This window comes from Narcine bancroftii, chromosome 1 (assembly GCF_036971445.1).
Source record: "Narcine bancroftii isolate sNarBan1 chromosome 1, sNarBan1.hap1, whole genome shotgun sequence".
NCBI classification, from domain to species: Eukaryota; Metazoa; Chordata; class Chondrichthyes; order Torpediniformes; family Narcinidae; genus Narcine; species Narcine bancroftii.
Genome location: NC_091469.1, coordinates 425,179,185 through 425,195,934, shown reverse-complemented (window position 1 = coordinate 425,195,934; position 16,750 = coordinate 425,179,185). Strand labels below are relative to the sequence as shown.

General features: G+C 40.5%; 1 protein-coding gene across 7 annotated transcripts in view; it reads left to right on the top strand.

The window, feature by feature from the left end:
• Nucleotides 1-16,750, top strand: part of LOC138751634 (adenylate cyclase type 2-like) — a 650,763-nt gene that overhangs the window by 471,399 nt on the left and 162,614 nt on the right. For all 7 annotated transcript variants that reach the window (XR_011350095.1, XM_069914176.1, XM_069914177.1 and 4 more), the window contains one exon: nt 10,931-11,085. Coding sequence is in view for 6 of the 7 variants with exons in the window: in XM_069914176.1 (XP_069770277.1) it covers nt 10,931-11,085 (155 nt within the window). In the remaining variant the exon portion in view is untranslated. The remainder of the gene's footprint in view (nt 1-10,930; nt 11,086-16,750) is intronic.

The following is a 16,750-nucleotide window of genomic DNA, read 5'->3' as shown; positions in this document are numbered from 1 at the left end:
TTGTGGTCTGGCGCACTGACCTCTATCTGCCCAAAGCCAGACGACAACTCTCAGACACCTCCACTTACTTACCCCCCAACAGGACCCACCAAAACTTGTCAAACTACTGTATCACCCACTATTGCTGAACTCATCACTTCTGGTCAGATCCCTGGCATGGCCTCCAACCTTATTGTTTCCCAACCAAATACAGCCAATTTCTACCTCCTACCCAAGATCCACAAACCCAATTGTCCTGGCAGAGCCCCCAGTCCAGTTCCTCCCCACCTATATCTGGGACACTTCACACACCCTCCATCACTTCAAAAACTTCATCAATCAATCAATCACCTCATGTTTACCATGCATATCCAATCCCTATACACCTCCATCACCCTTACTGAAGGCCTCAAAGCCCTTCATTTCTTCCTGGACAATAGAACCAAACAGTTCCCCCTCCACTACCACCCTTCTCCAGCTGGCAGAACTTTTCCTCAGCTTCCTTTAACTCATCCCACTTTCTCCAGGTTAAAGGGTTAGCCATTGGTACCCATATGAGGAGCCTCAGCTATGTCTGCTTTGTTGTTAGGTACATGGAGCAATCCATGCTACAAATCTACACAGGCAAGGCCTCTCAACTCTTCCTCCACTATGTCAATGACTACTTTGGTACTGACCCATGTACCCCTGATGACCTTGTTGACTTCATCCACTTTGCCACCAACTTCCAATTAATTTGGTTCATCTCTAGCAACATCAGGGTGGCACGGTTGGCATAGCAGTTAGCAAATGCCTTTAAGGCGCCAGCGATCAGGACCAGGGTTGAATCCCATTGCTGTCTATAATGAGTTTATATGTTCTCCCATGTCTGCATGGGTTTTCTCCGGGGGCTCCAGTTTCCTCCCTCCATTTTAAACGTACTGGGATTGAAGGTTAATTCAGTGTAAATTGGGCGGCATGGACTCGAGGGTCAAAATTGCCTGTTAGGATGTTCTGCGTGGAGAGGCTGCAAGTAGATCCTGGTTTTTAGGGCCCTCTGTTCCAAACCATTACCAGGAGAAGGGGACCAGAAAACTCCAAGGTCACACTTTTAAGGTGACACAGGAAGTCCAGACTCAACAATACTGGAGCACACATTTTATCTAAAATGAACATACAAAATTTACAAAATTCTCCCCTTCAAATGACAGCTGAACTATACAATGTTTCTGTACACGCGCCGAATGGGACAAGGATGCTAGGAAGATTTGGTAATTAGACAGGTATATTTTTAAATTATATTTTTGCACAGTCCATGAATCTATGAAACTTTCTGTGGAGCCTGTGTCAATCTGGCACTTGGTTGAATGTCCGTTTACCTTCACTGTCACCATCGAGTTGCTGATCTGGTGAGGTCTATTCTGGTCGAGGACCAGCAAAGCCAGGTTGCTGGGGATGCCAAGTTCTTCCCTCGATTGGCCCCCTCCATCCTGAGTTGACCTGAGCAGGTAAGGTGGTGCCGACCTTGTGGCGCAGCAAGATGGCCATTCTTCTTCCTTTTCTGAGGATGATGGCACTAAATTCAAAATTGGGCTGCTGCAAGATGGTCGCTGAGCCTTTTCGTGCTGTTTCCATAGGTGGAAGGTTGCATAGCAGGCGATCTCAGGCAAATCCAGGGCAGATGGCTTGAGACTGGAATCAGATCCAGGAGTGGTACAGGCCATGGACTTCTCCGGACCTCCCTTTGTGTGGTAGACCCTCACCCAATGTCCCTTCTTCCCACAGCTGGAGCACGCTGAATCTTTGGCTGGGCATCAGGCACGGGAGTGCTGTCCTTTGCCACAGAAAAAGCACTCCCGGGCTCAAGATGTGGCAGCTGTTAAGACTGGGGGCCGCTATAGTGGGAGAAGCTAGTCCTTGGAGGTGCACACCTGAGAACATGGGTTCGTTGGCCTCAAGGTCATAATTCTCGAAACTAGCATGTTCCAGTGATTTGGCCATTTTAACATGGCTAGTGAGGTCCTTCCTTCCTGACTCGAGCAGTCACTGCCTCATGTACCTCGAGTAGAACCCTGCGACTAGAGTTTCTCGGATCTGTTTATCTTTCTGGACACAGCCCAAAGCAGCATAATACCTGCACTTCTTAGCCAGCGTCCACAGATCCAGCAGGTAGTCATCAATTGACTCTCTGGGCCATTGGCTGTATAGGGAGAGTGGGTGCCTCGCTAGGATTTCATTCGGAGCCTTCATGTAGTGGGCATTCAGTGCCTTGATGGTGGACTCGCACGTTGGGCTGTCTCGGATGACTGCATACACCTTCGTTCCTACCCCTGAGATGAGCGCCGATCTACAGAGCTTGTCTGTATGAAAGACATCCCTGGTCACGATCAGATAGGCCTCGAAGCAGTCTAGCCAATATGTGAATTCCTCAGCTGCATCAGGGGACTAGGGGTCTATTAACAGCATATTGGGCTTGAGTAACGCTTTCATCCTTGTTTGTAAGCTAATAAAATTGTAGCATAGTTAAAAGCTCATACACGTCTGGAGGGAGAACAAACGCTTTTATTAGCTTACAACACAGGTAGAGTTCAAGAATAGGCTTCAGAGGGGTTCTGGGTTTAGGCAAGAAACCAGGGTTATATATGGGCCCCAGGTGGAGGTGCCGGGATGTGGGACCTGTCATCAGTACAGCACTCCTCTTGTTCATTTCACCCACATCCTCCATTCCCCGCACATCTGCCCTGCTACCCTCCACCCCCATGCACCACAAGGACAGGATTCCTTTTGTTCTCACCTTCCATCCCACCAACTTCTGCATCCAACATATACTCCTCTGCCATTTCCACCACCTACTATCTAATCTCACCACTAGACGCATATTCCCCTTTCCTCTTATCTTTGCCTTCCGCAGGAACCACACCCTTTGTGACTCCCTTGTCCACTTCTCCCTCCCCAAAAATCATCCCCTTGGGACCTACCCCTGTGTCCACATCTCCTCCCTCACCACCATTCAGAGCCTCAAACAGTCCTTCCAAGTGAAGCAATATTTCACTTGTGAATATGTATGGTCACCTACGGCATCCGGTGCTTCCGTTGTGGTCTCCTCTTCATTGGAGAGACTGGACATGGATCACTTTGTTGAGCACCTCGGCTCTGTTTCCCTGCAATAGCATGGATTTCCTAGTGGCCACCCATTTCAATTCTCCATCCCATTCCCTAGCTGACATGTCTGTTCATGGTCTCATGCACTAACTACACTTCACCTTCGGACTGAAAACCCTCCAAATGGATGCATTAATATTGACTTCTATGCTTTCATTACCCCCCCCCCCTTTCCACCGTGGCCTTTCCCTATCTCTGTCTCTGTCTTTCCATTCCATCTCCTTTCACACAAACATGATAATTTCTTTTCTTGACCCTTAACAGATCCAATTAACACCTTTTGTTGGTCTGGATTCCTCCCCAAGCCAACATTATTTGAATTCTGAGACTTGCTGATATTTTATGCCTTCTAATTTATTCTGCTTATTTCTTGAAGAGAGGCTCAGGCCTCAAATGTCGACAATATATCTTTGTCAACTAAAGACACTGAAAAGACCTACTGAGTTCCTCCAGCATTTCAGTGTGTTTTTACTACAATCAGTGTCTGCAGACTTTTGTGTTACACTCTTTTGCCTTTTGTTGTTCATCTGGAGGGTCTAAAACTGAAAGTTATTACCACAGATATACTATATCTCAGAAACATTGACCTATATCTGGGTAAAGGAAACAAAAGAATTCCTGCATTGGAATGTGACCATTACCTCAGTTTTGGAAGCACCGTAGAAGTCACACACTTTGTTTCCCCTATGCAAGGGAAAGAGGAGTTGTGACAATCATTCGTATGAAAGCACATTTCTCTGGAAGCAACTGAACAAGGATTTGTGAGTTTTAAGCAGTCTGATCACTCAATTTCTCACCTCCTTTGTAATCACTTCTGAGCATCAGTTTACAAGTGTGAGTTTCAACACAGGATTTCTAAGATTGAACTTTGGGAATGACTTTCCAGAATTGTGCCCAAGCTGTAATGGTTTGGGTATCTCACATACCCACACCCACACACATCCACCCACCTACCCACATAAATATATTTGTGCATAGTTGGAATAGATTTAAGTATGTTATATTACAGATATTAGTAATTATAAATAAATATATTGTTTTAAAAATAACACTGTCTTGGTGAATTTCTATTGTTCTGATCTGCAATGTAACATAAATCTTAAAACTTTACATATTAGAGCCACAAGTGAATTGGAAACAGGTGTCAAATGAATTTTTTTAAAAAATTTCAGTACTGTGGTGTGACCTTTAAAGAGAATTGACTATTCTTACAGTAATAAAAGGTGGTGCGACTCAAGCAAACAAATGACAAGGAACGAGAATTAACAATGAAGATTCATCAAGAGAGACCAGATAGTTTTCACGTTAAGGCATGAAGAAGGAAACACATGCAACATTGTTTCTAATTTGATGAGCATTTTTATGAAATAGAAAGTGACACTGATAAATGCACGCTTGTTGGGAATAAATACCGATTAAATTACAAGTCTGCTTAACGTAAAAGGTTTGAATGTATTCTGCACAAATGAAATGTAAGAGTTCCCAGAGTTAATCTAAAGCCTCTTTTCCACTGGCACCTTGTCCCAGGAATTAATGGGGCGTTAACTGGGACAGGGTCCAGTGGAAAAAGAAAACAGTCAGTGTGTCGGCGTCAAATGACATAATTTCATGCTGGGGATTGACGGCCTCTTCCCTACTCATATCCCTGGCATCAGCTGATGCCAGCATGCTAATTAGCCCCGATATCATTCTATTTGAAGTATCAATAAGAGTTATCAAAAGATCTCCCAGTTTCTATGGCACCCATTTATTAGGTGTATGTGAAACTCTATATAATCAGAAAGCAACTTATGACCTAGGAACTCTGCTGGACACCATTATGTAAAGGAGTTTACACAATGAACTCAGCTTCTATCAGTACACAACTGGAAAAGTTGAGCATCAATCAGTGGGTAATACTAATCAAACAAAACGCAGTTGTTTTTAAATTGCACTGTTCATCCTCAAATGTTCATGTATGTGAAGAATGTGAAAAATCTTCACGGAGATAAAGAGCAGGAGGGTAACTAATGTGAGGAGAAGGACCACTCGGAGATAAAGAGGGAAATGTGCCTGGAAGCAAAGAAAATAGGAGTGATCCATAATGAATGCTTTGTTTCAGTGTCCACCAGGGAGAGGAAATATAATCAATATGAGGTCAACATAGAACAGGCTAATGTGCTGGAGCATATTGAAGTTAGGAAGGAGGTAGTGGAGCTTCTGAAAAAAACATTAAGGGAGGTAAGTTGCCTGAACTAGATGGATTCTACCCCAGGTTGCGACAGGAAGAGTGGGACAAAATTGCTGGTGAATTGGTGATGATTTTTGTGTCCTCCCTGGCCACAGGAGTGGTACCATATTGGAGGATGGCAAATGTAGTTCCCTTCTTCAAGAAAGGTAATAAGGATAATTCTGGGAATTATAAACCAGTGAGTCTGATGCCAGTGGTGAACAAACATTTGAAGAGGATTCTTAGAGGCAGGATTTTTTGAGCATTAATGATTGTTAGTGTGGATTTGTGAAGAAAAGGTCATACCTTACAAGTCCAGTTGAGTTGTTTTGAGGAGGGGACAAAATACTTTGGTGAAGGAAGAGTAGTGAATAAGCTGTATATGGATTTTTTTAAGGTCTTGACAAGGTTCCCCATGGAAGGCTTATCAAGAAAATTAGGAGTCCTGTGATCCATGGGAACTAGGCTGCATGGATTCAGAATTGACTTGCCCACAGAAGGCAAAGGATGCTAGTCGATGGAGTGTATTCTGCTTGGAAGTGACCAGTGGAGTTCTACAGGAATCTGTTCTGCGACTCCTGTTCTTTGTGATTTTTATGTTACTTGGATAAAGAAATGGAGTGAAAGATCAGTAAGTTGGCAAATGATACAAAGGCTGGAGGTGTTGTCGATGTGGACAGGATACAGGCTTGTGTGGAGAAGTAGGAGATGAAGTTCAATTTGGAAATTTGTGAAATGATACACTTTGGAATGTCAAATGTGAACATAGAATACATGGTTAATGGCAGGATTCTTAGCTGTGTTGAGGAACAGACAGATCTTGGTATCCAAGTTTTCATAGATCCCTCAAAGTTGTCACACAAGTTGATAGGGTGGCTAAGAAGACGTTTGGTATGTTGGTCTTCATTAATTGGGGGATTGAGTTCAAGAGCCACAAAGTAATGTTGCAACTCAACAAAACACTGAATATTGCGTACAGTTCTGGTCACTACATTACAGGATGTTTGTAGAAGCCTTCGAGAGGGTGCAGAGGAGATTTACCAGGATACTCCCTTGATTGGAGAACATGTCTTATGAAGAAAGTCAAGTTTATTGTCATCTGATTGTACAAGCACAACCGGATGAGTGTTCTCTGTTCCTCAGTGCAAAACATGCAGACACACAATCAGGCATAACACAGAGAGATAAACAATGCATATGCAGGGCAAGTATTTATTCTATACAAATAAATAAGTAAATATTGCATTGTACATATGAAAGTTTTGGATGGTTAGTGTGAGTATATCCATTAGTTGTTCAGCATTCTCATTGCCCATGGGAAGAAGCTGTTCCTTGGCCTGGTGGTGCTGGCTCTGTTACTCCTGTATCTCTGAAAGGTTGAACAAGCTAGAGCTTTTCTTTTTGGAGCAACAGAAGAACAGTGACTTGACAGATTATGGAAACCATAAATAGAGTGGACAGCCAGCACCTTTTTTCCCAGGGCAGCAATTGTCAATACCAGAGGACACCTTTTAAGGTGAGTGGAGGAAAGTTTAGGGGAGGTGTCAGAGGTAGGTGTTTTACACAGAATGAGAAGGCTGCCTGGAATTTTGATGGTGGAGGCTGGTACAATACTCAAAAGACACATAGTTGTAAGAAAAATTGAGGTTTATGGGAGGGAATGGTTAAATTGATCACGGATAGAGTTTATATAGGTCGGTACAACATTGTGGCCAAAGGGCCTGTACTGCACTGTTCTTAAAAATTTCCCATCTCCACCATTATGTGAAAAGATCATAAACAGGTCAGTTACTGAAGTGTTTTCTTTGGATGCTTGGTGAAATTGTATAGGTTTTTTATTAGAGATTCCCTAGAATTGCTGACAGTTTCCATGGTTTACAAAGAAGAGTTTGGGGTGCTACTGTAATTTCTTTTGCTGTAAAACATTGTGCTTTAACAAAGATTTTTCAAATTTGGATGATTAGATCAAGACCCAGCTTGGAAACGAGCATGATTGTGAGAATGAAGAAATGCTGGCTTGAACATATCAAGATAATGGAAGAGAAGGATGAGAGAATGACCCTCAGCAGTACCTACATACCAGAGACATTCAGATTTAATTCTCTTCTCTTGATAACAGCATGAAGCAATACTGAAGCACTTGTGACGAAAAATCTGTCAGATACTGCAGCTGAGCCTCACAACAAAGCAAGGGCTGTGTGTCCTGTGACTGTAAAGATATTTACCTGAGTATTTCTCAACTGATGCTAAAGAAAACAAGTTCTTTGGGATCATTTAAATTTCTCACAGCAAAGAGCTCATTTGGCCAAAAGTTGTCATGCTAACTGAAATAGGTATCAATACTAACATAACTTCCCAGGTCTCTGTAGCCAACACTTTAAGTGCTCATCCAAATACTTTTTAAACGCGTCAGATTTTTGTCTCTTTCGCTTTTAACAGCCAGTGAATTTCATATTTCCATCAAGTTCTGCTTTAACTTTCTACCAATTATATTAAATTGGGTGATTTCCTAGTAATTGTCTTCTCTGCAAAGGGAAATGGGATTCTTCCTATTTAGCCCATTCTTTGTTTTTCTTTCAGTTTCTGGATTGCATTCAGTTGTATGTCATTTCAACTCCCCATTCAAAAAATGATGCTAGATTTTGGGCTTCTCTATATTTAAAAAAAATTTAAATTCAGACATACAGTGTTGTAACAGGTCATTTCAGTCCATGAGCCCATTCTGTCCTATTACACCCAATTGACCTACACCCCAGTACATTTCAAACAGTGGGAGGAAACTGAACATTCCTGGGAAAACCCACGCAGGCACAGGGAGAACGTACAAACTCCTTACCGACAGCATGGGATTCCAACCCCGGTCTTGATTGCTGGCACTGTAAAGTGTTGCACTAATGACACTCGGTTGCCGTAGTGAGGCCAAATGCAAATAAGAGAGAGAAAGAACATCTCATATTTTGTTTGAATTCTTCTCACTCTTTGATTGACTGAAACTGATGAAAATAAGATGGTGAATGCAGTGGATATGAATTTTACTGAGGCATTTGACAAGGTCGCCAAATAATAAGCTCATTCAGAAAGTTATGAGGTTTCAGATCCAAGAAATCTTAGTTGTTTTGATTCAGAATTGCTTGCATGCAGGATGCAGAGGATAGGAATAGATGAAATGTATTCTGCCTTGAGGTCAGTGACAAGTGGAATTCCATAAGGATCGGTTCTGGAAACCCTGCTCTTTGTGATTTTTTTTATAATTGACTTGGGTGAAGAGTAGAGGGTTTGAATTGTAAGTTTACAGCTGACATAAAAGATGGAGGTGTTGTGGATAGTGTAGAAGGTTGACTTAAATGACATGAGGTTGCAGAGTTGGGTAGAGAAGTGGCAGATGGAATTAAATCCAGATGTTTGAAATGATGCAATTGGCAATATCAAACATCAAGCTAGAGTGCATAGTTAATGGCAGGATTTTTAACAGTGTGAACAAACAGAGGGATCTCGGCGTCCAGGTCCATAGATTCCCCCAAGGTTTCCATGCAAGGTGATTCAGAAGGCATATGGTGTGTTGACCTTCATTAAGGGATTGAGTTCAAGAGCCTTGAGGTAATATTGCAGCTCTATAAACTCTGGTTAGGCCACACTAGTTCTGGTCACCTCATTACAAGAAGGATGTAAATGTAATGAAGAGGGGGCAGAGGAGATATTCCAGAATAGTTGTCTGGACAACAGGTTATATGAAGTAAGGTTGACAGCTTGGGCTTTTCTCTTTGGAGCAATGAAGGATGAGACATGACTTAATAGAGAAAAATAAGATTTCTGATTGTTTCAGATATCCTAATTTATCCGAAATTTCAGATAATCAGAGTTGTCCTCTGTGTGTGTGTGTGTGTGTCTGTGTGTGTGTGTGTGTGTGTGTGTGTGTGTGTGTGTGTTTCTTTTATTCCAAAGAACTTGAAACTATTTTCTCTTTCAACTACAGCACGATTAATATATCATCATCATTCAGGTGCCTTACCTTTTGTGGGCGATCATGTCTCTCCATCCGTCACAATATCTGACTCTCTGAATTGTAGTTGTTGTCTCCCCTATTCTTTGGTGAAGGCTCCATCTTTGAGCTGAGACCGCAGTCGATGTTGCATCCATGATTATACAAGGGAAATGTACTGAAGTGGTTTCCTGTTGCCTTCTTCAGTTGCAGTGTCCATACTGAATGGGTAACCCTGATCAGCAAATTCATCTACCTAGCAATTTTAGTTTTTCAACCAGAATTTCAAATTTGTAGAATTTACTTGTAAAAATCATCCACGCTCTCTGCAATCCATGGCTTCACGTAACCCTGATTGGGAGGCTAAATAGGTACTACACCTTGACCAAGGGTGACCTGTAGGCTATCAGATGGCTATTATACCTACTTTTGATTAATATGTATGGGGGTGAATTCTGCCCTGTCGCTTGAAGTCAATGATCATCTCCTTCATCTAATTGATGTTAGGAGATAGTTTGTTATCTTGTCAGCATGCCACCAGAATTTAAATCTTTTTCCTGTATTCCATCTTTTCATTAACTGTTTCCCAAACACTACTGTGGTGCCGTTGATAAATTTGATGATGGATTTGAGACTGTATTTAGCTATAGAGTGGGTAATGTGCTGGCCATGATCAATGTCAATTTGCAGAAGCTGTGAAATGTGAGTGAAGGTTTTACAATTGGACTAAGCATGCAAAAATGAGATTCTTCTCTCTCCACACCGTTACATTATCTCTATTCCACCACTTCTTTTCCACATGCTTGTTTAAGGCACTTTTTAAAAAAATCATATACCATTACAACAACAATGAATTTTCAGTTCACAATGTGAAGATGCTTTTTTTTGCCTGTGATTTGGGAGGCTTAAGCATTTGCAAAAGAAACATATTTCCATCGAATTTCTGGGCTATTCTGCCAGTAAAGTTGACTGAATTTGTTCCATATATTATATATTCACTGAGCATCAACTTACAGGCAATTAATGATTATAACATGGCCAAAGGGAACCAACATAGCAGGATTTAGATTTCTTTTTTGATCAGATCGACCAATTCTGGATGTAAATTATCATTAATAACCATATGAAAAAGATTAGCTTGTTTTGATGTTAAGGCATTGAAGCTAATACTCCACCTCTCAGTATGTTTGAAACAATTTTAGTGATGAGATGAAAGACGGTTGCTGAGTTTTATTTGTTAAATTTGGAGCAAAATAAATGTTCAAAGTGGAGAGAGATCATAGTGACATGAAAGAAGGACTTAAATTTAATTTTCAAATGTACCATCTATTACCCTTTAAAGAAATGAGTTTGGTTTCAGTTCAGATCTGAAATTTTCCACTAGGTCACCTGCAAGTCATAAAAGATTACATTTAAATGACATCAATTTTAGAAATGCAGTTGAATTAAATGAAAAATTTATTTGAAATGTTTAAAATGACTGAGTCAAAGTCAATGAGGCCCATGGTTTTCTTTTCTATCGTATGTATTCACTTCTATGCTGATAGGTACATACAAAATATGTGAAAGCTTGCCATTGCAATATTTTAATTCGTATTTCTCTTTTCTTTCTCTTTTCCAAGGAACGTCTCCTTCTGTCATTGCTTCCTGCACATATTGCCATGGAGATGAAGGCTGAAATCATTCAGCGATTACAAGGACCCAGGTCTGGTCATTGCCAGTTAGAAAATACAAATAACTTTCATAATTTGTATGTGAAGAGGCACACAAATGTGAGGTAATTTTACTTTTTTTTCCTCATAAACATGATAGAAAAGCAAACCTTAGCAGTATCATATTCAATTGTTTCTGCAAGATGTGCATTTTAAAATTATTGTCAATCCAATAACTAGCAATTGTTTTTCACTTTTGGTATGCTTACTTCTTATGTTTTAGACTCTATATTGTAATCTTTGACAATGTCTTTATTTTATAATGTTATTGACCATATCCTTGTTTAAAATAAGTAGAGAATGCTCTCTTTTTTTTGGCTTGGTGAGTTGGCAAACTCTACAACTGTGGAGTTTGATAATCCATTCAGTCATATTAGAACCTACTCAATGAGGGGCATTGATATTGAGTTGAATTGTTTAATGTCAGGTATACTGAAATACAGGTTAAAAACCTTGATTTATGTGTATTGCAGGCAAGGAAACACCTAGTGCTGAAATAAAACAAAAGTGCAAGGTACAGTGTTAAAAAGAGATATGCAATGACCACGATGGGGTGATGTTTGCTATTTAAAAACATAATATTTTACTCATGAGAATCCAATAAAGAGTCTGATAACACTAACCACCCCCCCCCCCCACCCCCGCAGGGGGGAAAAAAAGCTACCCTCAAATCTAGTGGTGTGTGTTTTTAAACTCACATATTGCATCTTCTGCCTGGCAGAAGTGGGGAGAAGAAAGTGTGATCGGGCTGGGATGGGTCTTTTGATATGTTGGCGGCTTTTCCGAGGTCGTGGAAAGTTGTATGGAGTTGATGAAGGAGAGGTTGGTTAGCATGGTGGCCTGAGCTATATTTGCAACTCAGCAGTTATCTGCAATTTTGGGAAATTGTCTTTCCAAGTTTTAATGCAAGATACTTTCTTTGCTGCATTTATAAAACTTATCAAGAGATGTTGGAGACATGCCAGATGTATTTGGCATGAATTATGATGGACAGATTGTGCTTCAACTAGGAAGATTTTTCAAGATTCTCCATGTGAAAGAGATAGCCAAACCTATTCTGTTTAACCCAGCAATTTCTAAGCAATTCTTCTCTGGGTGTCTTCAATCAAGTTTTTGTTTGGGACATTGTTGGCCATCTTGCATTAACCATCTATTTTTACATAGATCAGGATCATGATCCCAGGGAGGTTTGTAAGACTTCAGTCAGCCCACTGGTTGTCTTGGTGTGTTGATAGCTGTGGGTTAGACAGGATCTTCCACAACTCTCAGAGCACAATGGTATCTCAGCTGATAATTGATAAAGGTATATTAGGGAGTCTAGTGTGGAATTACTTATAGCAATTAAGTGGCTCCTATGAAAGGAGAGCATAGAAAAGGGCACATTCATGAGCACCACCCCTAGATCATAGATTCCAGTATTACAAATAATTTCACAATTTGACATGAGTGGTCACTTAGTTACAAAAGAAAATGGGATGGAGTAAGGTTCCTCAAGTCTGCTCTGCTTTTCAGTGAGATCAGAGCAACTATGATCTCACTGAAAAGCAGAGCAGACTTGAGGGACCTTACTCCACCCCATTTTCTTTTGAGTAAAATATTATGTTTTTAATTAGCAAACATCACCCCATCGTGGTCATTGCATATCTCTCTTTAATTCCTCTATCGTCCAAAAAACTGTCCACCTAATATTTAATGGCTCAGTCCTCATAACTCTCTGAGACAGAAAAATTACAAAGGTTCACATCTCTCTAAAATAATAAATTATTTTTCAGCTCATTCTTAAACAGGTGACCCCCCCCCCTTATCCTGAGACTACACCAGCAACTCTCGACTCTCCTAGCAGGTGAAGCTTGTTCACAGCATGTCAAGCCCCCTAAGAATTTGGAAGTTTCCAACATCAACTCTCTTTGTTTTTGCATTCCACACACTCAAGTCCTGTTCTGTTCAATCTTCTCTCATAACATACTTTCATCACAGATTCAATGAGGTAAATTCCCTTTGCCTTGGCTCCAAGGAAAATATTTTGCCTCCTATGATAAAACCAAAACAGTATTATTACAAGCTCCTGGTTTCATCTAGGGACTGTCACTTTAAGAGCTAAGTATAGGCTGCTGAAGATCCAGCTGCGCTGGGTAAGTCACATCTCCAGAATGGAGGACCATCGCCTTCCCAAGATCGTGTTATATGGCGAGCTCTCCACTGGCCACCGTGACAGAGGTGCACCAAAGAAGAGGTACAAGGACTGCCTAAAGAAATCTCTTGGTGCCTGCCACATTGACCACCGCCAGTGGGCTGATATCGCCTCAAACCGTGTATCTTGGCGCCTCACAATTCGGCGGGCAGCAACCTCCTTTGAAGAAGACCGCAGAGCACACCTCACTGACAAAAGGCAAAGGAGGAAAAACCCAACATCCAACCCCAACCAACCAATTTTCCCCTGCAACCGCTGCAACCGTGTCTGCCTGTCCCGCATCGGACTAGTCAGCCACAAACGAGCCTGCAGCTGACGTGGACATTTACCCCCTCCATAAATCTTCATCCGTGAAGCCAAGCCAAAGAAAAAGAATAGGCTGCGACCTTTCAAAACTGTGGAGAGATCTGAGCTGGCAATGGTAGAGACTATCCCCAAAGTTTATCCTCTGGAGGAAGCAAAGGAACATTTGTCACTTTTATCCAGGGACAGGGACGTGTGAGTGAAACATTTAAAGGAACAGCACACTGTGTGATCAGCAGCCATTGTTAAAGAGACAGCACTGAGTGAGCAGCGGTCATCTGAAGAAGCACTTTGCTGGAATGGCTCTGTGTGGTTGTGGACAATTTGTTTGTTTCTCCCTGTCAGGAGAATTTTTGATCCCCACCGTAGCCAAAAGAAAAGTCATTTTTTGAAGGGGAATTGGAGAACCAAAGAAAAGGTCATTTTGAAGGGGAATTATTGAACCCCACCATGACCAGAGGAAAGGTCATTTTTGAAGGGGACTTGTTGAACCACAGTGACCAAAGGAAAGGTCAGCTTGAAGAAGGGAATTTATTGAACTACACCATGACCAAAGGAAAGGTCATATAGCAAAAATAGGAAATATTCAGCAAATTGGGCAGTTTCTGTGATGGAAGAAATAAAGTTTCTGATCAATGATCCTGCATCGTATCTACCACAGTGGTCCCCAAGCTTATTTCAGACTGTCGGTCCCTTGGCTCCCAGGCCACATCGTTAGCGTCCCTTGTCCCACACACACACACACACACACACACACACACACACACACACACACACACACACACACACACACACACACACACACACACAGCGAATGAACACACACCTCTTTCGTGGTATTAGGCGTAGAGAAAATTTAAAATAACACTTTAAACAAGCGTATGTATTTCACAAATAAAACTTATCCCAGCCAGTCACCATTTTCGGCCATACTGTTCCGGGCAGTCACCAACCCAAGCGGTATAGTCCGGAACGGTCCTGTGCCGGGCAGTCACTATGTCCAGCCGTCACCATCCCGGGCAGTCACCCTCTTCACTTGACAGTGCACAATAAGCATTGCAGGATGAGTTTGCCTGAAATGTTCAGACAGCCCCCTTCTTCTCATCACCCCCTTGGATCTTTCCATCACCCACTTTGGGAATGACCGACCTATCATCATAATGTTTGCTTCAATTCATGACATAGTTTCACCAAACAGATTATATTAGGTCTGAAATTTTAGTCATTTCAACTTGAATGGTTTGCAAAACAAAATGGGATCAAACACCGTTTTATATCTCCTTATTGTCCCTAAGGTAACATTCTTTTATCTGAATCTACTTTTTCTTGTGAAGGGTGTTTGAAACAAATGGTTTTTTTTTCCTGGCTTTTATCTACAATGAGGCTTGTAACAGTCCCAACTCATTTGTCTTGAGATGTCACATGGAGATTCAGCATCCAAATGTGTTATATTGTTTCAGGAAGTGACTCAAAACTAATACTTGTTTTGCAGATAGATTTTTTTTCCTATCCCTCTCCCTTTTCTATGATTCACCTTTCTTCACATTTAATGCAATATAGTTGCCAGGTCTGTTGAAAGCCTAGATGTAGCTTGGAAAGTTTGATAAATTCTGGGACTTACAAATTTGACAACAGATTCAACAATTTCCTTGACCAACCCTCAAAGTCAACTGAAGTATTATTTACTGCACAAAGACATTTTGAAATTAAACTGATTTGCCTCAAGATAATTTCAAGTGTTTGGATAGTTTCTTCATTGTATCAATTACGAATACTGTACCCTGTATCACCATTTTTGAATAGACAGTATTGGATTACCTTTAACAGGTTGTCCATGGTAACATGAAATATTTTAAACTGTAGAGCACAACAGCACAGAAACAGGCTCTTTGGTCCATCTAGTCTGTCCTGAATCATTATTCAATGATTGAAGGGTTGAGGTTTTTGATTGGGGAAAAGCTAGATTTTTTTTTTTTATTTTTCACACCATAAATCACAATAGCCATGATATACACTTTTTCTTTTCCACACATTTACAGTGACTTTTTCTCCCTCCCCCCTCCCTCCTCCCAAGCCACCCCCCCACCCCCCCCCTCATCCATTTTAGGTATACAATCTAGGTTGCATTAATTCAGTTAGACAATGTTGTCATTCAACAAAAATACACCAGAAATTCTACTGAGTCCATTCTTTTCTTTTCTTCTCCTTCCATCAACTTAGGTAATGTTTGTTCCCGGTAGGTTTTCGCTATTGTATTTAATGTAAGGCTCCCATACTTGTTCGAATATTTCAATATTATTTCTTAACCTATATGTTATTTTTTCTAATGGAATACATTTATTCATTTCTATATACCATTGTTGTATTTTCAGATTATCTTCCAAATTCCAGGTTGACATAATATATTTTTTTGCTACGGCTAGGGCTATCTTGACAAATCTTTTTTGTGCATCTTCCAAGTCAATTCCAAATTCTTTATTTTTTATGTTACTTAGGAGAAAGATCTCTGGATTCTTTGGTATATTGTTTTCTGTTATTTTATTTAATATCTGATTGAGATCATCCCAAAATTTTTCTACTCTCTCACATGTCCAGATTGCATGAATTGTTGTTCCCCTTTCTTTTTTACATCGAAAACATCTATCAGATACTGTTGGGTCCCATTTATTTAACTTTTGCGGTGTAATGTATAGTCTGTGTAACCAATTATATTGTATCATACGCAGCCTCGTATTTATTGTATTTCTCATCGTTCCAGAGCATAACTTCTCCCATGTTTCCTTTTTTATCTTTATATTTAAATCTTGTTCCCATTTTTGTTTAGTTTTACCATTTGTTTCCTCATTCTCCTTTTCTTGCAGTTTAATATACATATTTTTTATAAATCTTTTGATTAACATTGTATCTGTAATCACATATTCAAGGTTACTTCCCTCTGGTAAACTCAAGTTGCTTCCTAATTTATCTTTCAAGTAGGATCTCAGTTGGTAATATGCCAGCGCTGTATCTCCAGTTATATTGTACTTATCTCTCATTTGTTCAAAGGATAAGAATCTACTTCCTGAAAAACAATTTTCTATTCTTTTAATCCCTTTTTTTTCCCATTTTCTAAAGGCAAGGTTGTCTATTGTAAAAGGGAGTAGCTTATTTTGCGTCAATATTAGTTTTGGTATTTGGTAATTTATTTTATTTCTTTCTACATGAATCTTCTTCCATATATTGAGGAGATGGTGTAA